The sequence below is a fragment of the Choristoneura fumiferana genome, chromosome 5, assembly GCF_025370935.1.
Source record: "Choristoneura fumiferana chromosome 5, NRCan_CFum_1, whole genome shotgun sequence".
Taxonomy (NCBI): Eukaryota; Metazoa; Arthropoda; class Insecta; order Lepidoptera; family Tortricidae; genus Choristoneura; species Choristoneura fumiferana.
Window position 1 is genome coordinate 12,951,569 of NC_133476.1, and position 24,259 is coordinate 12,975,827.

Genomic DNA, 24,259 nt, shown 5'->3' on the forward strand with positions numbered 1-24,259 from the left:
ATTATTGAGCGTTGATTGTTGTTGGTTCCAGTAGGCGGGTACGGGGAGGCGGGCGGCGGGGAGGAGCAGCTGGTGCTCTCGGAGCTGCCCGAGCCGCCGATCGCGCTGTCCGAGATCGGGCCGATCCCGCCGCCGCCCATGTTCAGCTCGCCGAGCCCCACGCGCCACCACCACGCGCACGAGCGGGCGCACGAACGCGCGCTCGCGCACGCACACCAGCACGCGCTCGCGCAACACAACCATCATGATGACTGTATGTACGAGTTTTTATTTATCCTGCTCTCTCAGTTAGCTTCAGTACCCAAGGTACAGCCGTAAATTTTTCATTTTGACACTAAATAATGAAGTTGCATATTAATGGATATTAAAATGTCACTCATTAATACAATAATTGATTGACACTGCGGGTGCCGTCATAGGTACTCCAATTTAGAACTGACTTTTCCCGATGGAAAACCATTATGAATTACGTGTATATTAGTTTTCGGCTCTCTGCTAGAATACGTGCACAATAAAATGAACATGTGGTAAGTCATGTGGCATGAGCTGAAGCTGCCAGTTGCACATAATGGTCTGGCTGTAAAGTAATATTTTATACTCATAGTTTCACAGTCCGACTTCAAATAAAAATACTTACAACATTAATTCCATTAAAACTATATATACTAAACTAAACTATATTATAGAAAGCCGCAAAAAGTAAAACCATATTAAACCTACTGCAACTACAACACAAATTGCGAAAGTTTGTGTGTTTGCATATGCTTGTTACTCTTCGCACTAAAAGGGTAAGACGAATTCAGATGTAGCATACTGATAGTTTGTATCCTAAATAAACACGGGATAGGTACATTTTATCCCGAAAATTTAGCGATAAAAGTATTCTCAGACGAAGTCGTAGCCCAGAATAGCTAGTCTAAATAAATGCATTCGAACACCAAAAACAATGTTTTGTGACAACATCGTGAGTAAGAGAACGATACAACATCTGGTCTTGTCTTGGTTTCTATATCACTTAAACATTACCGAACAAAGGCTCTGTGTGAATTATAATAAATTTCTTGTGACCATTGTCAAATTTTTAATTAATGTTTCGACCTTGCGACTGTCCGTTCAGGATATTATATTTGTAAGTCTAGACAACTAATTAACATAACGCCAAATGATCACGGTATTTTATCTGTGTTATTAATACTCTTGACCTCCTATTTTGTCATGTCATTGGCTCGTCAGTTCTCATCACAGTCAATTATATGTCCTTGCAAAATATCTCGTATTTAATCCCAAGTGGCTCAGACAAAATGCCCTTATCACCGTCAGTCCGTGTCCGTCCACTGCTGGATTCTTCAGCTGTCCTCTTCCAATCTCTGCCATACGAATATCACCGCGCGCATCACTTTCTAAATTTAATTCTACTTTTAAACATACCCCATGTTATTGCTCCAGCGGAAGACGAGGACGACCAAGACGAGGAAGAAGAGCAGCTCACGATAGGTGCGGACACATCGCGCGTGGAAGAAATCCCTCCCAAGGAGCCAATCTTCAACGCTGTCCCTCTCAAGTCTGCGCTCAAGAAACGGCCCGCGGCGTCGCCCGCCGCCACGCCGCTCGCGCCGAGACAAGATCACCACCACGCTAGCTTCAAGTCAGTACCATATACGATTACACGTATTTGACAAAAAAAAAATACCAAAGAGGAATAATGTGCCGATCTTTCATAATTGGATACTGAAACTAACTTAGTAAAAGATAAGTTGTGTCTGTCTTTATCTGTTACAGTCATAACGGAGGTTTAATTTGATTTTGACGAAAACATGCTTTAGTTAATATTGATTTACTTAGTAACTTTTATGAGGACGCGGTACCATTAAAAATGTACAAGAGTGGTAGAGTTATAATGGTAGATTTTGAAAGATGCAAACACATGTTTAAAGGTCCACTACATATGTGATAACTATGTGTTAATAGTACATTGTGCATTAAGGGGCGTAAGAAGGAGATTACTAACGAGAGTCTATTAGAAGCCCGACGCCGGAGGCGAAGGGCTTTTAATGACTCGAGTTTGTAATCCCCTTACGACCCGTGATAAACACAATGATTTTCATCACATTGCGAGGAAAAAATGCAAAAAATTAAACTATTTTGTGTCCACACACTTCACAGCTCATCAAAAGAAAGGCGCTAAGAAAACAACTGAATAAAATAATGGCTACCCGCCAATACAGGGGGCTACTACTAGGGTTGCCAACTATACTGTTAAAAAACAGTATTATATTGTTTTACACTACATTATACTTCTGTCTGTTGAACTAAAATAAAGTATACAAAATACTGTTTTCGATAAGTCAGTGCAGCATAGTCACAATAATGGTGTTTCAGAACGAATCTGCCAATGAAAATTTAATAAAAAAAATGTTTCGTAGATATTTATTTTATTTTTGATTCTGACGAGGTCTATGAGGCTTTTAAAAATGATACTAAATTGATAAGTTGTGCGAGAAGCATCCAAAAATTTGTCTTTAAAACATGAAAAACTGTTACTGTTAATTTTTATAAAGTACTGTTTATTTCCCTTTTCAGACATAAATATACTTTATTTCTTGGATTTTTTTTTGGAAAATCGAAGTTCGTGTCGTACCGTCCCTCTCACTCTCGTATTAAATAATATTAGCGTCAGGAAAACGATATGAACTTCGATTTTCGAATTTCGTACTAGCCCCCCTGATTGTCACTTTTGAGTCGTCTACCATAGATAATGCTAAGAATTGTGTTTAGTTTAGAATTCGAATGGTCTTACGGCCAGATTGTTCCAACTTGCTAAAAAAATATTTACTAAAATGATTGCAAAACAATTTGATATAAAGCTAAAATATCAAAATAACGAAGTTTCATGAAGCGTGGCAAATTTTTATGGGGTAAATTGGGTTATAGCTAAGTTTTAAAGATGTAAATAAAACGTTGACTTACTTGAAACCTCTATAGTCTGAAATGATATACCTACTAACTTTTTAAAACTAAAGTCATCACTCCCTTGGGGAGAAAACTATACGTAAATCCATAGTTCCCGCGGGAACAATTGAGGCCATCCTTTAGTATACAGGCATGGAATAACATCATTGACGAGCCATTGTGATGAGAATATACTAACTCCCTGACGTTTATGCATCCGGGGCATACGTCGCCTCAAAACGAGGACTGTCATTACTTATGTGAATATTTGGGCGTGATTGTGAAAAATTGTCCGTTTGTTTCCACCATGCTCGAGCAGACGGCCGCCGCCCAAACCAAGGATCCGCATATGGTAATTGTCCACGCTATGTCAGTGTTGTCGGGGCACACCCATAGGCCTCTGGACGGCCGCTTCGCCTCAAAACCATGCATCGTGCATTGCACGCCCTTTACTTCATAACCATCTTTCTCTCGGCGCTGTAACTGTCGTGATGAATGCTCTCCGCACGACGCCTCACCTAGACACCGTCCGTCCTTTAACGATACACACGCAAGTGTTGGCTTTACACCTACCTACTAATTAACTTTCGTGCAGATTCTGTGCATATGCGATACGGAACAATGAGTGTTATGATTTTGATGTTATGATATTGCTATTAAATCAATCGCACAGATGAAAGTCCGTGTCGGTGTATAATTAATGGATGGTATTTATGTCCTTTTGTTTATGTTCTATGTTATGAATCATAACTTATGATTTTGTTATATGTTGCATGTCAATGTCTTAGATATACGGTACATTTAGCTTTTAGTTTAGAATAGACAGAACAAATAAGACAACCGTTTCAAATATATGTTTTAAGATAGCACAAATAGGTGTTATTTTTAGTTTATTTGCTGTTAGTGTAAACTATAAACATTATTTTCAAATTACATTTTTTTTAACCATTACCATGACCATATTAAGTCTGAGATTGATTAAATCATTCTTGATTTATCAAAATCAATAATCATTTTAAATACTTCCGAGTGCAATTTACGATTTACGGCTGCTATTCATATCTGTGCTGTCAATCATGTGCAACTTGTGACCTCGTTAACTGGTATTAGGCCAAATGAAATCATTTGACGTCATAAACATAAAACCGCAAGAAGCGCATCCTAACGCGTCATCCGGTAAACGGTAGTACGTGCGTAGACGCTTGTGAACTTTATGATTATGACGTCAGAGACATCCGCATCTGTTCCGATTAGTTTTCCTGTTTGGATTAAGAATTGTTTTTTTTTTAACGACAGCAGTCGGCCGGTGCGGGTGGGCAATGCGATGGAGAACAAGGAGAATGCGCGACCGTGGGAGGGCGGCGGCGGTGGCGGCGCGGGTGGCGGGGGGGAGTACCGCGAAGACTACGCTAATGAGTCCGATCGGGTGGCAGCGAAGCTGGCGCGGAAAGAAAGCCTCAACATCAAACTCGCGCTCAGGCCCGACCGACAGGAGCTCATCAACAGGTATATCTATATAATGAAATGAAATAAAATAATTTGTTATACTCTGGCGTCCGCGGACCGGGAGACGAGCTGTCGGTAGGCCTCCAACAAGATGGAGCGACGACCTGGTTAAGATCGCGGGATCGCGGTGGATGCGGAAAGCACAAGACCGATCTGAGTGGAGAGCCTTGGGGGAGGCCTATGTCTAGCAGCGAACGTCTTTTGGCTGACATGATGATGATGACGCTGGCTTTTGGGAATTAGCTCCAATTACCGACGGCCTCGGAACGGTTACCGATTAGTAGCAAGACTTAAGATTACTATAATAATAATAATAATAAAATTGTTATCGGCACATTTTATTGTTGTAATATCTAGACCTGCACGTGTGCTCTATTGTAAATCAATGTAAATTACTTGGACTGTGAGAATAAAGGTTTGTTATAACAATAATGTCCCGCTCAGTGTCCTGACACGGATATTGACATTTACGACGCATAAATAGGTAGTAAGTATTAATAATTTGTTTTTAATACAAAAACAAAACACTAAATAATTAATCTGCGAATGCTTGTTTATTCGTCGTAATGTAGGGTAGTAGGTAGGGTAATTATCATAAACATAAAGTACATGCAACAACAGCTGACGCGGTGCTCGCGTCGCGGTCGCAACGGCCCATGCCTGGGAGTGTTTATTTTCGTATGCATCGCCAGGCCAGCTCATTGTTATCAATCTTTTATTTCTTCCTGTTTCTTTGATCACGCTCTTGGCACTGGCATTGATATTAACAGTACTAATAAAGCGACCACTTCTAATGTTTCACATTGCGCTTATAATTTTCCGTAGTGTGATATAAATAAATAAAATAAATAAATAAATATCACGGGACAATTCACACCAATTGCCCTAGTTCCAAAGTAAGCTTAGCAAAGCTTGTGTTATGGGTACTAAGCAACGGATAAATATAATTATATAGATAGATACTCGTACATACTTAAATACATATTAAACACCCAAGACCCGAGAACAAACATTCGTATTTTTCATACAAATATCTGCCCCGACACGGGAATCGAACCCGGGACCACAAGCTTCGTAGTCAGGTTCTCTAACCACTAGGCCATCTGGTCGTCAAATAATAAGTGTTTATTCCATTGTTTAATTAAAATGGGATTTAAATATTCCGAAAATCTTGAGAAGCAAACTTGATGATAGCCAATTAATTAAGTTCAACCTGCACTGGTTTTGGGTCTTGGCCAAAATCTTACGTTAATCGGACGTTATGAAAACATTCTCAGCGTCATGCGTGGTTCGCGAATTTTAAGCCGCCGCTCAGTTGCCTGTGCGCGGGCGCCGCGGATCGGATGAATTGTATCGTTAGTGTAGCGGGAGTGGAATTACGTCAGTGCGAGCTGAACGTAAACAAGGGTGTTACTGTTATGTGATCGGGGTATTGGTGTTGGTTCGGCTAAATGAGGGTGTTGACGCTGTGCAGGAACATCCTGGTGGTGTCGAGCGAGCACGAGCGGCAGGAGTCGTGGGAGGCGATCGGCGCGCGCCTCATCCGCCGCCTGTCCATGCGGCCCACCGCCGAGGAACTCGTCGAAAGAAACATCCTCAAGAGTAAGTTGAAACATTTTATATCTAGCGGATAGCGGGTTTCAAGTCCAACTAGAGGAAATGGTGCACATAATTCTGTAATAGAACTTAGAAGTAGTTTTTCTAGGCAGTGTTTTTTAATTAAAATAGATAGTATGTTTCTGGCTTTCATACAAAAATCTTTAACTTTTCCACCAAGGCGTGTACTCGTTGTCGTGAATTGGGTCGATTCCGGGGTAGGCAGTTGGTAGTTCGCGCTTCAGCAGCGCGCCACCAGCCAGAACCAGCGCTGCCTACCCTGCTGCCTACTCTATGCACGCCGTAGTCTGAGGTTATATTAGGAAACGTGGCCATTATAAGTAAACATAACCTTGTCTTGTCAATATTCGCTGTAACTGTTTCACGTGCAAAGAAATTACGTGTTACTAAGTTACTCCAAATCCAATTTGAACCCTCTATTTGCGTGAGTAAAGATTAAAATGATAGAAACTCGGAAATCCTGAAATCCGACAGGAATAATACGGTATTTGACAACTCCTGATTTTGCCATATCTTAATATTATTATGAAAATATAGATATACAGATAGTGTTTAGCAAAGAGAAAATTTAAATCGGTTGAAAATTGGATTTATAGTGATTTTTTGAAAAATCTATATACCTGTCTCTTTCTCTATGCAGCAAGTATGGTGGTACTGGCGTGTGACGTCACATGCCAGTATGTCTTTCTCTGTCTTATCTTGAATTTCAAACCTTTATAACTTTGTTATTTGTAAAGGTAGCTTAAAAATTGTTTTTCTATTCGATAACAGGCATTGTGTAGTTTTAATTTATAAAACATTACAAAATAGTCAAATACCGTATTAAATCGGTTAATTGCTTTACTGTGTCATAAACCGGGAAGCATTGACCTATTTTGCTTTCGTTTACAATTTAGATTAATTGCTATCAGCCATCAAAACGGCGATTCCAAATGGTTGGTTTAAATTAGGAAGAGGTTTTAAAAGAAAAAAAAATCTTTGTTCATAGTCCACAAATCCGTTTTGAAAATAAAGAAGCACGTTTTTGGTAAAGAGTCGATTCCGGTAAAAAACAGTGTTTCGTATCTCGACTCGCCCTGTCTCTTATTTCCTATTATCACAATATATCCGGACATGCTCTACTAACTCTGCCATCTACGAGTAAATCTAGTGTGACCGTTTCATCTTAACACTATTTCGGTCCACAGTTTTTGTCCATTTGAATTATTTAATTGTTAACGAAATTGTCTTATTTAGGTCAGTCACCTGCTGAGGAAAAGAAACAGAAGGAAGAAAAGAAACGGTACCTCCTCCGCAAGCTCAGCTTCCGACCCACCGTCGACGAACTAAAAGAAAAGAAGATTATACGGTTCAGCGATTACATAGAGGTCACACAGGTGAGATAATTGTACTGGGAGTGTTAACGAGCGTGCAACGCCTGATTTAACTTTTACGAGCGAACCTAACAACATAAATACGATGATGACCTAGACATAAATACACATATTATTGATAATAATTAACACGGATTGCAAAAGTTGTGTGGATAAAAAGATGTGTTTAAAATGTTCCCTTGAATAGACCAGTCTCGTTGAATTAAGTAGTGATTAGGAAGTGTGTCTGAAATCTCAACATTTAATTTAACGAAAAGGTGAGTGTGCGTGTGTGTTTGATTGTTTTTTTACTTTTTCACGCTAAAATGGCTGGGCTGATTTGGGTGTATTTTTTTAGCAGATCTGTAGTTAAATTTCTGGATTAATTCACATATGCTAATTTTTATTCAAAAATTCTGATTTGATCGTATGTCAAATACCGAAATCACAAGTGCTAGATGTAAAACCATAAAATTTTGCACAGAGGCTTTTCATACGACGTAAATGAAAACTTTTTTACCTATTAAATATATTGAACCGAATAACTCACGTCTTAAATCGAGTTTAGCCCGACATGTTTCGAGCTAATTATATACTAGCTTTTGCCCGCCGCTTCGCCCGCGTGGAATTCGGTTATCGCGCGCTGTTCCCTCGGGAACTATGCATTTTTCCGGGATAAAAAGAAGCCTATGTCACTCTCTGGCCCATAAACTATCTCTATGCCAAAAATCACGTCGATTCGTCGCCCCGTTTCGACGTGAAAGACGGACAAACATACAAACAAACACAAAGATACAAACACACACTTTCGCATTTATAATATTAATGGATGAGTGTGTCTCACGGTAGTTTCATGTTTAAAACTTTTCTACCTTTTATTTTTTGGGACTTCATAAAAAAAATGAGGGGGTTTAACCAATATAAATAACTAAATGAACCAATCGCAAGCAATATTGAAATGCCGAACGGACCACACGATACTAACACCATCTAGCAATATTTCGCCTGTCGAAAAACCCTAATTCAACTGCCATAATGGTTTACGCGAGCGAGGCGGCTAGGCCGAACATAAAAGTGATCGTGTCGTTTATGTGGTACGCAGGCGCACGACTACGACCGGCGCGCGGACAAGCCGTGGACGCGCCTCACGCCGCGCGACAAGGCTGCCATCCGCCGCGAGCTCAACGAGTTCAAAAGCTCGGAGATGGCCGTTCACGAGGATAGCAAGCACCTCACGAGGTAACACTCGATTGTCTATTTTATCATACTTAAATCGAATTCATATGTTCAAATCAATTAGAAATAGGAAGTATATCTTAAGAAATTCTCCATGCGTCTAGGTAGGTACTAATTGCAACGACGCAACCACAATGTAATAATTTAGTTACAAAAGCATAACTTAGCACAACACTCACTACTGCTCAATACAACTGAGAAGTTATGTGAAATCTTCTTGAAAAAATTGGTAAGCTGATTTAATCTAGATAAAGTTGTAATGTTTAAAACACCACTGTGTAACTTACATATAAGCTGTGTCGTATATTGCGATGTAGGTGCAGTTTGAAATGGAGCTCGGTGTGTTCGTGCCGTTGACGAGTGGTGTGTTGCAGGTTCCATAGACCATGACGGCCGTGCCTTAGCCGACAGCGGGCGCGCGCGACGCGGCGCCGCGGCCGGGCGCCGGCCTGCGGCCAACGGGCCCGACGCGTCTGTGATTCATTACATATAAACTTATATATATTGACTTCTTCCGACAAACGGAGGATCTCTATGCAATAACTTACCATACCGCATCGGTAAAGTGTTGATTATTCTAAAGTTGCGTTATACCGCCGTTCTAAACTTACGTTTTGTATATGCGTACCGTGAGTGCAATCTTGTTTTAATTTACCTGTTTTTATAATATCCTAGTTATTGCCGAGTACAATTTTATTACTTTTGTGGTATCGTTTTATGTTAAGTTGTATTGTAAGCGTACCTATACATTCTTTGAATTGACCTTCGAGAAAGGTTAGTGATACTGATTATTATGTTGAGATTATGTGCTTGAAGCTCAGTGCATTGTGAGATATTCGAGTGAATCGTATTGAGACGTGAAACGTATCCATCATTGGAGTTTGTAGTTTTGTGATTTTTTCTTATATTGCTAGCTTTTAGCTCCGTAGTCATTAAGCTAGATTCGATTTTAAACATATTTATTTCACATATTCTTGATATATTTTTATGGTCACAATCTAATTTATGTTTTGGAAATTATAGCGTTATTGAGGGCGTATAGTTGATTCAATTTAACATTTGTCGTGTCTTATTATTATTGAAAGCAATTTTTAACTTTGGCCGTGGGATACTGCCACTAATATTTACTGTTTTATCGCGAAACGTTTTGTAGTTCCATTTAAAAGGGCATCGTGATATCGCCCGAGACGTTGTTTTAGACAGTTTACTGCATTATCGTGTTCTACCAAAGTTGCGCTCTTGTATGTAAAATATGCAAAGTTTCTTGTATATTGTTTGGTAATAAAGATGTAGGTGTTATATTGGTATATAGGTGTCGTATTTGATAAGTAGAATCAGATTAATGTAATATCCTCAATTTAGACTGCACAACTATTAAAATTTTGAAACTGTTTATAAGTGCTTCCAAATGCTGTGCAACATAACAATAAACAAATTAGAGCATAGACTGTAGTTGCCAAAACTCCAAGACCATAATACCTACTCGATAAAGTGTTTACTTTGCTCTTATAATCACAATTCTAGGCATGCCATATTATTAGTTAATAAAGAAACATCCTTACGGCTAATATACCACCTATCATCTCTTATCCGTATATCAAATGCTCGGATAACGTCATTTTGAACTGATTATGACACGCAAAAATTGATGTAATATCATTTAATGACTGTGATTTCTAACAATATATGGAACAAGAAATACGGTAACTGCAACATCTACAGGGAAACATGGAGTGGTGATTGTTAAACGCACAGATAGAGAGTAACCTCGCGTGTTTAGATCAGATGGCGTTTAGTGGACAGTAGTATAATGCATCCTGGGCATACCTGGCGCCCGGCAATCATACCGAATACGGCACATGCCAATAAGCGGGAACAACTCATTAAACAGCGGGACGCTCCAACTTAGAAGTAGCGTTATGTATTCGACGCTGAACGAAGTATTGCGTAAAGGACTTAAATTAAATGATCGAATAAGCTCCTATAAAGATTTAGATTAACTTAATATAATACGCCTTCTGAGATTATTTTGTATCGTTCGGTACGATATCAATCGGTACATGTAATTGGGGTACCATTTAAATTTTCTCCGTGATGTTGATTGTATTCTCTGAAATTTATAGTATAGAGAGCAATAATAATATCAGTTCGGTATATGATATGTGAAACCTTTGAAACTTTAGTGTTCAGACCATCGTTCGTAATGTATTATTATCGTATTATATTAGTATCTATTATAACTCATACATAGAAATCATGTGTATTTAAAATCATTTTATACAGCAATGTATCATTGTGTAGTAGCGGTGCCATTTTTTGTGACGTGCTTTATACTAAAGTTAATTCAATACAGTTCATGCTTGTGGAATTATACCTATGAACATCTAACCACGCCGCGACTCTTTAGGGAGTACACTCAGCACAGTACTGATGTGTGACGAGTACCGGGTTACGAAGTGCTTTGGTATAGGCTGCGGACGGCCGAAGGCTACTGCGGTGAGTTGCCCTCTTACTGTTTATCGGCTGGTGTCGGACCACACGCTATACTTGTCACTAGTTGTACATATCGTAACCGCGACGCGCCCCCGGCGCCCCGCTGCCCGTACCTCCAGTCCGTTGGCCGTCACTGATTATACCAACCATAATATTGTCATTAACATAGGTTTATGTATTACTACGCGATAATTTAATTATATTTCTCTCATGTTAAGCGATTTCGTAATCACAGTACTTTATGCAATATTATGATAGTGAGCTAAAAAGTTGTAAATGATGGTTATTCTTGAGACCATTCCATTATAGATAGAATTGGAAGCCAAAATGACGACTTATTTTTCTAAACGGTTTTGTTAGATTTGCAAATAAAGCGTTGACGTAAAATATAGACGTTTACGGATATTGTAATGATAAGAAGACATTCAGATTTCCAAAGATCTAAGGCTCAACTAAATTCTTTTAACTAGCTTGTGTATTGCCATTATTTACTATGTATATATGTTATTACGATATATCATGCGACTGTTGATATCTCAAGTAATTGTTGGGGAAGTGAGTATATTTAGCTGTTATATCGAAGAAACATCGCGTGCAATTTCACGGGGCTGTTGAACGAAAATTATGAACTTGTCGTCTGTGTGAGTAGCTTAGTTAGGTTTATGAAAACGAAGGTAACGTACGGCGATGTAACTTCAATTTAGCTGCATTGAATAGAAATCTTTTTCGTTCATACCACGCAGTAGGTACATAAATGAAAAACAATTGAAATAATTATATGTAAACTTACCAAAATATTGTGATACGGTGTATTATCAGTAGTGTTCGTTTGGTTTATTTAATTAAATCGTTTTATTTTTTACTTGGCGTTAAAAAGAGAATGTCAAATTAAATTGAAAATCCAAAAATATAATTTCATGAGAGTCAAAATGGAATTCTAATTATTGGCTCTGTGTAAAAGTAGTATCAATGATATCTAATTATTTCATAAAATCTAAATTTGGAATACGATTTAACAAACTATCATACTTTCTAGATTATCTCCAATTCTCGTGCTTATTTTTATATATTTTATATATACTTTTCCACTGTTTTTTAAATATATCTAAAAACGTGCAGCCCTCCATTGACAAATGTCGCACGGAGCCATTAAATACAACCGTTATAACAATACACTGCAAGTAATACGAATGTCCAATAAGGTCCTGGCTGGGCGCCTGCCTAATTTATTTTTTATCAATGCAAGTTCTGCATTCTCTTACATCTTAAAGGTGCTGTGTTAGCAATATCAATGTACACCATTATGTTCACCATTTTTTTCTTAACGATAGTATTCCAAATGAGATTTTTTATATGTGTAGATTAACATTCGACAAGGCGTTCTCGGCAACAATGAAGTTGTAGCTAGAGAATTTATTTTTATACTTAGTATATATAGTCCAGTGGTGTCAATGAAGTGTTAACCCACTAGTTTGCATATAACATCGCAAACTCTATTTATATCTTTGATGCACGTTCTTTTTATAAAGGAAATATAAATTTCTGGTACATATATGTAGAAATATGTTAATCTTGTTACAATAATTATGATACAAGTGTATGGTCATGGCAAAATAACGTAATAGTTATAATATTGGTTACGAATTACCAATGAGAGTTTTTTGAAAGTGTCTGTATATAATTTTAATTATGATGTAAATTATGGAATCTCTTTTTTCCAACGATATCGCGCGTCTCTTGTGCTACTACGACATACAAATTGCTAACTTCAGTAATCCGTTTACTGTTGCTTTTATTTGAATATTGTGTAAATTATTAATGACATGTTGTAATAAGTATATTTTATAATAGCCATAATTACTTGTTTTATATAAGGTAAGCCTGTAAATACCATGATTATACATTAAGTTTTATACTCGATTGTGTTTGTTTTACCACCAAACGTCCCTTTTTAATAAAATGTTGTTTGAATTTTTAAAGACACCGTTAAAAAGTGAAATGAGAAAGTACCTATTTGCAAGACAAGCACTCGAATATGAAACCCATATCAGCTACAATACAGTCGATATCGATAATTTTTGTTATCAGCCAACAATCGAACAGTATTGTTTCGCGTAATGTCATGGAGGCTTTGACCCGTGAGGCTGCGGCGGTAGCACTTTCGATGGCGCTCAACTTATGGACGTGCGGCCGGGTTGAGACGAGAGAAAGTTAACTGTAGTCCGTTCCCCTTACCAAGACGCCGATCGCCGCGCCGGCGCGTTGATGTGGACTCCGCGCCAGTCCGCGCTCGCCGCCGGCACCGAACACTGCGCGCGCGTCCCCGCCGCGACACCGCGCTAATGCCCACGATGTTTACATTACAACCAGCGATCCGGCAAAAAGATAACAGAAAGCGACAGTTCTAAAGTGTATCGTTAAGCTGTGGACAGTGACCCCTTCCTGAAATTAAGGGTGACGTGAAAGTGCAACGGCTGGACAAAGGATAGTCGTCATGACGTTCTCTGGAAGCATGAAGGAGAGTAAGCCGCGATCGAAAAACACATGGGAGTCAGAGGTGAGATTCGATGGTTTCTAGCATTGTCTTCACGCCGCTCCCGCTAATTAATACCGGCACGCGTGATTCACAGTATTGTTATGATGATTATGAATACAATTGATAGATCTTTATATGTATGTATGGGTATTTAACTCATTAATAGCTCTAAAGTACCTTTTCTCTTTACTAAGTGGGAAACTTTTACTTTTATCGCTAAGGCGCTTTTTAAGTGCCCATGTCTCAACATGAATTATTTTTTTATTTAAGAGCGATCGCCAAATGTAATCGAAGTTCCTAGTTATGATTAACAGTCCACGCGCAAACTGAGGAATCGCGCTCGGTTTGTTTATTATTATTAGACTATAGGTACACCATCTTCGCCTGTGAATATTTCGTTTATCGCTATCCCCCTGGATTCCCGATTCTCTAAGAATTAAAAATATATAGTGCCGTTCTCGAGTTTTGCGCTTAGGTGTCTTCTAACTACCAACATATTTAGCCGTTAATTTTTATTTATATAGATAGCTCTAGAGGTTTTTTTTTTATAAAATAAAAAGTGCAGTCTCCGATTCGATTCCTCAGAACTCGACAACTGGTTTCTAGTTTTGTTTGATGCACCTTTAGCCTGAATACCTAATTAAATTCGACGCGACGAATCAAATTATTCAAGACTTACAACAAACAAAGCTACTGTAGATGTTAAAACTTCGTAGGAAGCTTTTGGATTTAGCAATACAAAGCACTCCGTTCCGCTAAGCTTAGCTCAACCCCTATATAAGTTAAAAAATTGCATAAAAACGTAATTGAGTAAGTTGTTTCCCCTTACCCACTGTCGAAGGAACTGCGCAAATTTATTGCGCACGTGCATATCATGTAAAGTTTGTCAGTAGGAATATTTAAAACAAGTTTCTGTTAAGTAATTCATTTTTAATAAAAGCTTTTCTTGCTGAATGAACTTTTTTGTCGACTGTACTTACATAATCATCGAACCTACATATAATACCAAATTTCAAGTCAATCTGACCACTGGAAGTGGATCAAATTACAAGATTTGAATCATGGAAATAAATATATGAAGTTTAATAAACGCTTAGGTATAACAAAATATCTCGATATCTCATCATAACTTAGCTGCTGCCTAAGCTCAGTTGGAGTTGGAGGATCTCATTCGATGTTTTTTTTTGTACACCACCACCGTACCGTAGAATCATAACAATTTAAAATTCAGGCAAATTAGAACAGAATTAAGGCATTACGCAGTTTAATCATTCATTAGACCCTAACCATCTAACATAGATTAGGAGTAGTATTACCTATTTGGCTAATACCTACTACGTGTACATTAATGATATTGACCCGAATAACTCACGTTTTAAATCGAGTTTAGCTCGACATGTTTCGGGCTAATCCGTAGCCCTTCTTCTTAGAGTAGTTTACTGCAACACGCAGTGCAGCGCAGTGTATGCAGTGCGCGTGTTGCAGCAGCTGCTGAGTGAGAAGAAGGGCTACGAATTAGCCCGAAACAAACTCGATTTAAGACGTGAGTTATCCGGGTCAATATCATTAATATGAGTGAGCCTCACGGTAGTTTCTTGTTCAAACATACGTGTAGATTTCCAAATTCATAAATTCTTACACTTTTAGGCTGCATATTCGGAGAGCGATCGTAGGCGGAACCGCGTGTATGCGACTATCGTAATTTACTTTAGAATATTTTGTGTAGAGACCGAAAATATTAGGTACCTACTCTTGCTCACCGTTAGTCACCGAACACTGGTACTTTTTAAGTACTTACTAATTTCTGATCGCCACTACGAACCAATAGAGTCGCTAATGAAGTGATTCAAAATAAATATTATCTTGAAAATAAGTACCGTAGCTTGCGTTTGCTCAGCTACTCATCTATTTAGGTAAATGTATGTAATGTACTGTACCGGTCTTGGAAATAATTAAGATTCTTGTTTAGGCTTCTAACTGCCATGTTTGGTAGAGTTGAATCCATTACTTGAAGCACGTAAGAAGATTTCAGTCCTTAGCGTTTTTGCATTCGCCGCTCATTAAGTAGGTATAGGTTGAGCGCTGTAATGCTCGCATAAGGCTTTACGATTAAGTATAATAGATGTAGAGATATATTGCATGTGGATAATAAATCGGTCGCTGATCTTATCGAACTCGTTTTGACACTAGGAAGTAGTTTGAGTACCAACCCAGTGAAGGTTTCCTTATGCAGACAAAGGACTTTGCTTTTTCTTTTTTATAAATATATAAATAGAATATTGTCATAAACGGTGCTTTGGAATGCAACAATTATGTACTTAGAGTGAAATGTTTATGCACACGGAATGGACAGGCCCATAATAATAATGAACAAGAGCGTGCCGTACACGCCCAGGATAGGGTTCCGTAGCCATTACGAAAAATCAAATATTATTTTTCTAAGGATTTCGTATTGTGTACCGAATCTTCCAAGTTTAGGTATATTTTATACCTTAGGCTGCTATTTACTCTTCATAAACTACTAATAATTCTCAAGCTATCTAAGTCGCTAACGCTAAGGGCACTTTTTTTTGAACTTCCTGAGTGAATATCTCCGAAAATATTCACTTTATCAATAAATAGTGTTTGCAAACCCCTATTTATTTTCAAATACATATCCAACGATAGCCCACAACGGCCACAACATAGTTCGGAAGTGAAAAAAAATCATCCCCACTTTACGTGTATGGAATTTAAGGTACCCTAAAAATTTTTTTGTTTTTTTTTCATCATCAATTAGTCGCGAGAGCGAAGGTCCTTACAATGCGTCTTTGTATCGAGTGTTTCGTATTGTTTGATGTTTTGAACTGTTACTTTGTTATTACGGTTTTTGTTAATTTTTTTACCGTTATTAGTTTTGATATAGTGCCAAAGAAGACCGCATGGTTTGTGAGATCCTGATATACAAGCAAAAACACTTGCTACGCGGGTAAAGCAACAGGCAAAAACTAGTTAAAAATATAAAGTATCACTAATAAAATCGATTACACACCCTTAGCATACTTAATCGAGAGTCGTAATAAATCGATTCGAATTTATATTGTCACAACCCTTTAATTGCTTAATGACATGTGTCACCGTACCCATCCTATCCGAAAAGTACTATAGTACCACAAAAACTATAAAGGTATAATTCCAATAATTTAATAGGCACTATACCGTTAAGCGATTCGAACACAATCCGGGAGTAAAGTAAAGACGTCGCATAAAAAATGTATCTCAAAAATGCGTCAAAACTTAGTACTAAATAATGAACTTTTAGGCAGATTTATATGGTGCGTGGTATATGTATATTCATGCCAAAATACAGCTTTCTAATACAGTCGCCTTATAGTTCGGAGCAGCCAAGGTGATCAAAAATATCATAATAATACCTAGGACATGTGCCGATATTTTTGAACACCTTGGCCGCTCCGAAATATCTGATGGCGACTGTAACGGTCTCTGAACTTAGCCGTGGACAGACAGACAGACGGACAGACATGGCGGAATTATAAGGGTTCCTAGTTGACCACGGAATCCTAAAAACGAGCCAAGTGAGAGTCGGACTCGCGTATCAAGGGTTTCTTATAAAAAAAATTGGAAAAAAAAACATTCTAGCACTTTCCCTACACGTAAAGCGGGCTTGAATTTCTACTCGTTTTATTTCATGGTGTGGGTTTCTGGGGTTTCGACGTTGGTTGGTCTTTCCAGAACATTATAGGTAAGTTTGTTACGCTCATTTCCAATTTAGTGATCCACTTGCAAATATTAAACCTAAAGTGCCCATTTTTGTAGAATTAAGTGCCCTCCCTTACTAGCTAAGCCGTGGCATGAAAAAATCAGGGAAAAAAACAGCATACGTACGTAGTGTAAATATCTACGAGTAGGTATATAGGAGTACATACAGATAACGAATTTAAAAGGAAAACTATCACAGTTTATATAAAGTTAAGGAGTAGTATTCGATCAAAAGGCTATATTGAATATTTGTCGCATATTTGTACAGTCGAGTTCATAAACTTGTGAGCAAAAAGTTGATCAAAAATATCTGAACACGTTTCTACGCCGTTAACAATAGAGTCGTGTTCAAATATTTTTGATAAAATTTTTGCTCACAAATTTATGAACTCGACTGTACTTGGCCGATTTTTGCTCCTTTTTTTTCTAGCATCCTTCAATCAATAAATTAATGAAGAGGCGTCCTTTAAGGTTCATCTATTTTCCGAATGAATTGAATTGAATTGAATTCTGGGTAGTTTATATCATTTTGAGCAGCTACTTCTGCAGCTGACTGTACTCACGTACATAAATCAATCTCTTCACAAACATAGGTACTTAAGTATATAACAGAAATCTCAAAAGTATCCTGATTCAATCAATCATTCGCGAAAACCAATAAAAGGGGCAACGTCAATCATTCGCTCGTAAAGGTTCCGAGAAGCACGGCTTTGAGATTATTTCGGATTAGATAGGTACCGTCAAAAATCACTCGTGTCCTTGGCTCTGACGCTGTTTGGGTCTTCTTTTATTAGGGGTAAATGGGGAAGGGACATTCTGTTAAGGGATGCAAGTAATCGATGGTTTTGAAGGTAAAGGACTTTGAAACTATAAAATTTGTTTTCTTTTGACAGGGTCACATGTTTCTCCAACAGATAAAGCCATGTTTTTGGAAATCAACCCAATGTCTGTCCAATAATCCTGATTGTAAAGTATATTTTTGTATTCCAAAGTTCATCAAAATTCGTTCAGCTGTTTTTGCGTGATTGAGTTGGTAACACACATTCAAACTTTCACATATTAGTAAGTAGGATTATTATAAAAATATGCAAGGTCAGAGCAAAGTTTATTGTAATTTAACTACTACTACAAAGTCCAAATTATCTTCGCCAAGCTTCAGAGCGGTTCTCTGTTGTGTAGCTTTAAATGCAACAGCGGAGAGCAAGCATTTTTTTTTAAATACCTAGAAAAAACTAAAAAACATTTACTAGGCAAGCGTGCTCCATCGTAGGCCTCATCCTCGCTTTCCATCAGGCGTGATTGTGGCCAAACGCAAGCCTATATATACTGTATATAAAAAAAACAAGCTCGTCTTTACCCACCCAAACGGATACGGAGATTTTGAGAAATATTGAAACAAACACAAAACGAACAAGCTACTTGCATATACATACATGGGTTTGATGTGATATTTTATAGAATTTCGGTGAAATGGTAAATCAGCTGAGTGCAAAAGTGTGTCAGTGGACGTTAACGGGGAAGACGTGGTAACGTGATCCGGGTCAGCGCGCAGTTCCGACTCGGCCGCTGGCCATTCAACAAATTCAATCATCAATAACATCTTTTACGCACGACAACTGCTTTAAAAAACTCTCATCTTCTTTATTACCTTTGTATTTATAAGATTTACCTTCCTTTCATAGGTAACCGTACAAATCCGCCGAGTTACCTAGCTTTTTCTCATTATAAAATTAATAGCTAATTAACATGTTCAATCAATACAGACAAATCACATGGCAAATATCACTAATAAAATCTCAATTTTATCGCAATTCTTGAATTACAAAACTGTTTTCAGCAAGGTGATAAAGTTCACGACATTTTAAGTAAGTCACGAAATCGCTGAAATCCTTACTACTAATATTATAAATGTGAAAGTAACTTTGTTTGTCTGTCTGTTACCTCTCCACGCTTAAACTATTGAACTGATTTAGATTCGTATTAAGATATTGCCGAAAAATGGCATAGTTCCCACGGGGTGCGATATACAAGTTCTGCGCAGACAGGGTCGCGGGAAATAGCTATTTATAAATAAACAAATTTAAAAAGTGGCCAAGAGCGTGTCGGACACGCCCGAGATAGGGTTTTGTAGCCATTACGAAAAAATCAAGTAATATTTTTCTAAGGATTTCATGTTGTGTACGGAATTTTACAAGTTTAGGTACATTTTTCCCCTTAGGCCGCTATTTACCTACTCTCATACTTCTAATAATAATAATTCTCAAGCAATCTTAGCCGTTATAATTTTCCTTGTAAATTTGATATACTTACTACCATTCTGATTTTTTTCAAATTTGACAAATGTGACAAAGGTATATTCACTCCAAATTACAGCTATCTGGCACTAACGGTCTCTGAGCTTAGCCGCGTACAGACATGTCGAAACTATAAGGGTTCCTAGTTGACTACGGAACCCTAAAATATTTCTTCTGTAATCATGGGCTTTTAAAATAAAGTGTTAACGAAAACTATCTCTACCTTTGAATATTAAATAGGTAAAGATTCCCTTGTCACAAAATACGCGATCTTTCAACCTACGTCAGGGGTTTTTATGTCTACGAAAAACGATTGTAGTCCATAACCATTATTTTATTACGATAGTTGTCATTCAGGTCTTAAAAATTATAGCATACCAGCACTTTATGGCTTCGAACAAGACGCCCGTGGGCAACGGCTCGGCAAGCGTTATCTCTGGGCAGCACACGTAGTGATGACCACTGTAATGTATGTACTGATGGTATTGTGCGACGAGCGTCTGTACCGCACAATGAACAGAGAACACGCTCACCGCTCCGCTATTCGCCCCGCTAGCCGCTGACATCCAATCTGTGGCCTAACAATTCAATATTATTGCCGACCGCGCAAGAAATATCCATAAGACATAAATGTTCTACAATAACTCTACCATATAGCTGTCACTCTGGTTTAGTTTTCGAAATAGTCACGACAAATACCGCAATATCACGATTCGGTTACATATGATTACATTACAAGTCAATAGATCCGTTTCGTTGGCTGCAAATAACTTAATATTGTTGATAAATTGTATGACATAGTTCGCGTTTGCTTACTTCATGTAGAGTTGGTGTACTATATCTAGCCTAGTTTTGACACTAAACAATTCATGTTCTGAACGCCATACGTGGAAAGATATTATGTACATGTAGTTAAATTATCTACAACTTTCGACAAATTCCGCATAAGCGTAAGCATAGGAATACAGTACAAGTAGTACCTAGTATAAGGCATTAGGTACGTCAAGTATTAACCTCATCAGGTTGCTTTGCTTGTATTTTGAGAAATACAAGCAAAACAAATTCTTGCCACGAATAAGTTTTTCTTTTCTCTCTTTCTTATTTAGAAACCTAATTCAATGCGTCACGAATAAGAACTACCTAAATAGTCATGTTATGATAGGCAAATAGGCGTCGTGATTCAAAGAGAAATCGTTGATGTCGCACCGGAATCTCTCCTGTCGCACCCGTGGTCTTAAGTATAGTCACGTCAGTATAATCAGATATAATCATTGCCTCAGTAGTTTAGCAGAATGTTATTTGTTATTGGGCATAGGGTAGCTGCTACTTTAACGATCTATACTTGGTTTTGGATAGGTGTTTAACTAAATGTAAACAAACTTCAGCTGCCAGATTTGGTAATACAAACTAGACTAGTGTATTTCATTACAGAAATGTAAATGTTCAGATAGTTTATTGGGGGAAATTCAATATTTAAGACAATTGACGTTGTTTTTTTACATTTACATTTAGTTAAATACCTATCCAAACCAAGTATAGATAATGATCTGACATAAATAATTTCGTTTAGAATTTGAGAGAAAAAACTTAGAGCTTCATTCGTACTAAATAGTCCTTGCGTGTTGTAAAGCTACCTACTCGTATACATAATTTTTTGACACTTCCATAAAGCATTATCGCGAAAGCGCTTATCTCTTGTTGAAGATTTGTACTAAATAGCTATTCATTTCATGAGCAGCTCGGATGATATGTCAGAAACCTGAATACAAATGAAGAATTGTATCTACCTAGTCGTCAAAGTCCCCTAAATCCGTGAAAATTTATGTTTTAATGCATGTTTTCTATTGAACAGATAACTCAAAACGTAGTAGCATTTTTTGAAGATTTTAGGCATGAGGCATATAACTTTGATATGCTTCAACGCACAATATAAACGCAAGATGTTACTACATGATAGAGTTGAAAAATGCATAAGCTTTCGCATCTAATTTACTAAGATCATACATGTAATCGATGTATTGAATACCGGTTGACGCCGAATTACCTATTGACTTTCACGGCGCCTTACTTCCACTTTTAATTGTCAGTTGTAAAACGTTGCTTTCTTTACCGACAGTTTGGCCACTGTCCATGCATTAGAGACACTTTCCGCGCCGCGATTGTTCCGAAATATACTTCGATCGAAACGGAAAATTTACAAAAGGAGGCGTTCACGAGCGTTAGCTTTGTTACGGAAAAAAGGTGTTTAAGCTTAAGCATAAAGGTTAAATATATCGACGAACGCTTAAAAAAAAAATCTTAATAATTACTCTAACTATAAAATAAAGTGTGCAAAGAACTCCTGACATGGTAGTTAGTATACCTATTTTAGTAGGTTGTTTTTTACTTACGTCAATTGAATAAAATGTTTTGCCGACCAAGTATAAAAGTAGCTACCTGCAACTTAAAAGTAGGTATAAGTACAAGTGTGAGGAAAAATTCTCTTAAAAGTTACCTTAAAAATACAGCTAAAAAAAAATATTTGTTATAGTAGAGGTAGTTTTTCAGGTAAGTACCTAATTTTAGTAGATAGCGGTTTTTCGTTTGACGTTTAAACGGTCTGGCCCTAACTAGTGGAATTTTTAGAGGAAAAATCAACGGTGATTATTTGAAAATAGGTAGGTATTAGGTATAGAACGAAAGTGATGTCGAGCACATTGTTAGTGTTAGAGATCATAATAGAAACTAGCTGGAAGTGTGAATAGCGCCAGGCCTTTGTTGCGATTGCGGCAGCGCGGGCGCAGAACGTGCCGGGCCGGGATGTAGGTCGCGACAAGTGCACGCTGCATTCACAAATGCGCCATACTCTACATTTCCTGCATTTAAGTCTGACGCGTTTTCCCAAATCAAGTTTTTAAAATTTTCTACTTTGCGTCCGCTTATTTCAACATCGAAATTCCAAGTTTCTAAATGATTAATCATGGCTTCTCTGTATACATTTGCCTTATTACGCGTATCCAATTGGAAACGGATTTCTTACTCGAGATTTAAATAATTTCATGGAGATAATTTTGCACGAAAATGACGTTATCGGGTAAATTGGCGTTAGCATGGGTAATTTGCATGAAAGCTCAGATGTAAATGGGGCATGGTTTTGGATGATTTATACTGTTATTCGTAAGTACCTAAGTAAGGTAAGTACTTGTTTGTTTGTTTATACTCTTTATTGTACAAAAAGGGAATACAAAAATGTTACAAAAAAAAGTGGTACTTAATTAGTTAATGATGTGGACGCACTAATAATGAACAGGTGTTTGAAACATTAAGTTTCTAGTCTTCACAATTGTTCTGTTTCATAATTACAAAATGAAAAGCTAAGAAATACTTGGGAAGGCATTTCTGAGAGCTACGCGGTTAGCTCGGCCTTGTTTTTGCGAGAGGTGAGGCTCGAACGAAAATACTTCAAAACAGTCTCTTTGTTCGGTGTTTGTGTTCAAATGCCACTTGTATGTCAGAGTGTCACGCTTTTGCGATTACAGAAGGTTACTTATTTAGTGCGTACATGTTTACTTGAACCCAAGCTTGAAAATAAAGCAAATTGTTCAACGTGTTTCATATATTTCCTAAAACGACTACTAAATGAGAGGGGCATTACAAAACAAATGGAAGTTTTGCAAGCTCGCCTCGAGCTTTGAATCTTCCAAGATTAAAGGCTGCAGCGTTGTGCAACCTGACGTCATTCGTCTAGAGTTTGACTTACAGCAAATTAAGAATGTAGAGTTGCATTGCACATAACTTAGTCCTTGTAGTAAAGGTTTGAATGGAATAATCGTGAAATCACTAACCACCCAAGTACCTACCCGCATACTTTCGTTGCTAGTAAGCATAACTTTCTAACAATAACTTAAAAAGATTTAAATTAAAAAAAATAACTATGTACAACAATTAAAATTAAACTAAAACTAACCTACTTACGAAAAAAACCCCCGCCAGATCACCGTCACTGCTCATTGTGCCCAGAAGGCTGGCAGCATTGGCACGTTGGATCGCGAGGCTGATCCTTTGCCCAAAATAGCTGCTAGTAAGTTATTAAATGAACACCGCAATTTCTTTACCATCTGAGCGATACTAATCAAAATCTTACTTGCTTAATATAGCAATTAAATGCAGTAAAATGTACCTATTGAGCAAATTATTTCAGTAATATTCAAACATTTTATTATGATCACCGATTAATACTTTTTGTTTAGTGGAATTCGGTGAACTAATTAAATTCATATCTGTATTTAAACTGCCCTCTGGTAGACTAATTAAACTACTTAATTCTAACCTGACACATTACGTAAAACCCCCGCCATCATCACCGTCACTGCTCATTGTAAGCCTCAGAAGGCTGGCAGCATTGGCACGCGAGGCCTTAATCTAGCGATTGTTAAATGTACTTACACTGAACAGTGTTAATAAGCAACCTATTGTAAATTATAGATAACTAGTTACGGTATTCATTATGATCGAGTTAACTTGTATACCGAGTTCTG

General features: G+C 37.7%; 2 protein-coding genes across 10 annotated transcripts in view; both read left to right on the top strand.

Annotated features, from left to right (window-relative positions):
• LOC141428185 (phosphatase and actin regulator 2) overlaps positions 1-13,068 on the top strand; it is a 63,387-nt gene extending 50,319 nt beyond the window's left edge. For 5 of the 8 annotated variants that reach the window (XM_074088003.1, XM_074088009.1, XM_074088010.1 and 2 more), the window contains 8 exons: positions 32-253; positions 1,447-1,645; positions 3,269-3,301; positions 4,246-4,455; positions 5,930-6,057; positions 7,309-7,448; positions 8,527-8,663; positions 9,035-13,068. In XM_074088003.1, coding sequence (XP_073944104.1) covers positions 32-253; positions 1,447-1,645; positions 3,269-3,301; positions 4,246-4,455; positions 5,930-6,057; positions 7,309-7,448; positions 8,527-8,663; positions 9,035-9,050 — 1,085 coding nt within the window. In that variant the 3' untranslated portion in view covers positions 9,051-13,068. The remainder of the gene's footprint in view (positions 1-31; positions 254-1,446; positions 1,646-3,268; positions 3,302-4,245; positions 4,456-5,929; positions 6,058-7,308; positions 7,449-8,526; positions 8,664-9,034) is intronic. The other 3 variants (XM_074088004.1, XM_074088005.1, XM_074088006.1) reach the window with 3 other exon arrangements.
• A 93-nt stretch (positions 13,069-13,161) lies between these two features.
• Positions 13,162-24,259, top strand: part of LOC141428184 (atrial natriuretic peptide-converting enzyme) — a 29,075-nt gene continuing 17,977 nt past the window's right edge. The window contains exon 1 of one of the 2 annotated variants that reach the window (XM_074088000.1): positions 13,162-13,710. In XM_074088000.1, coding sequence (XP_073944101.1) covers positions 13,648-13,710 — 63 coding nt within the window. In that variant the 5' untranslated portion in view covers positions 13,162-13,647. Of the gene's footprint in view, positions 13,711-22,529; positions 22,899-24,259 lie in introns of those variants that run through there. The other variant, XM_074088002.1, reaches the window with a different exon arrangement.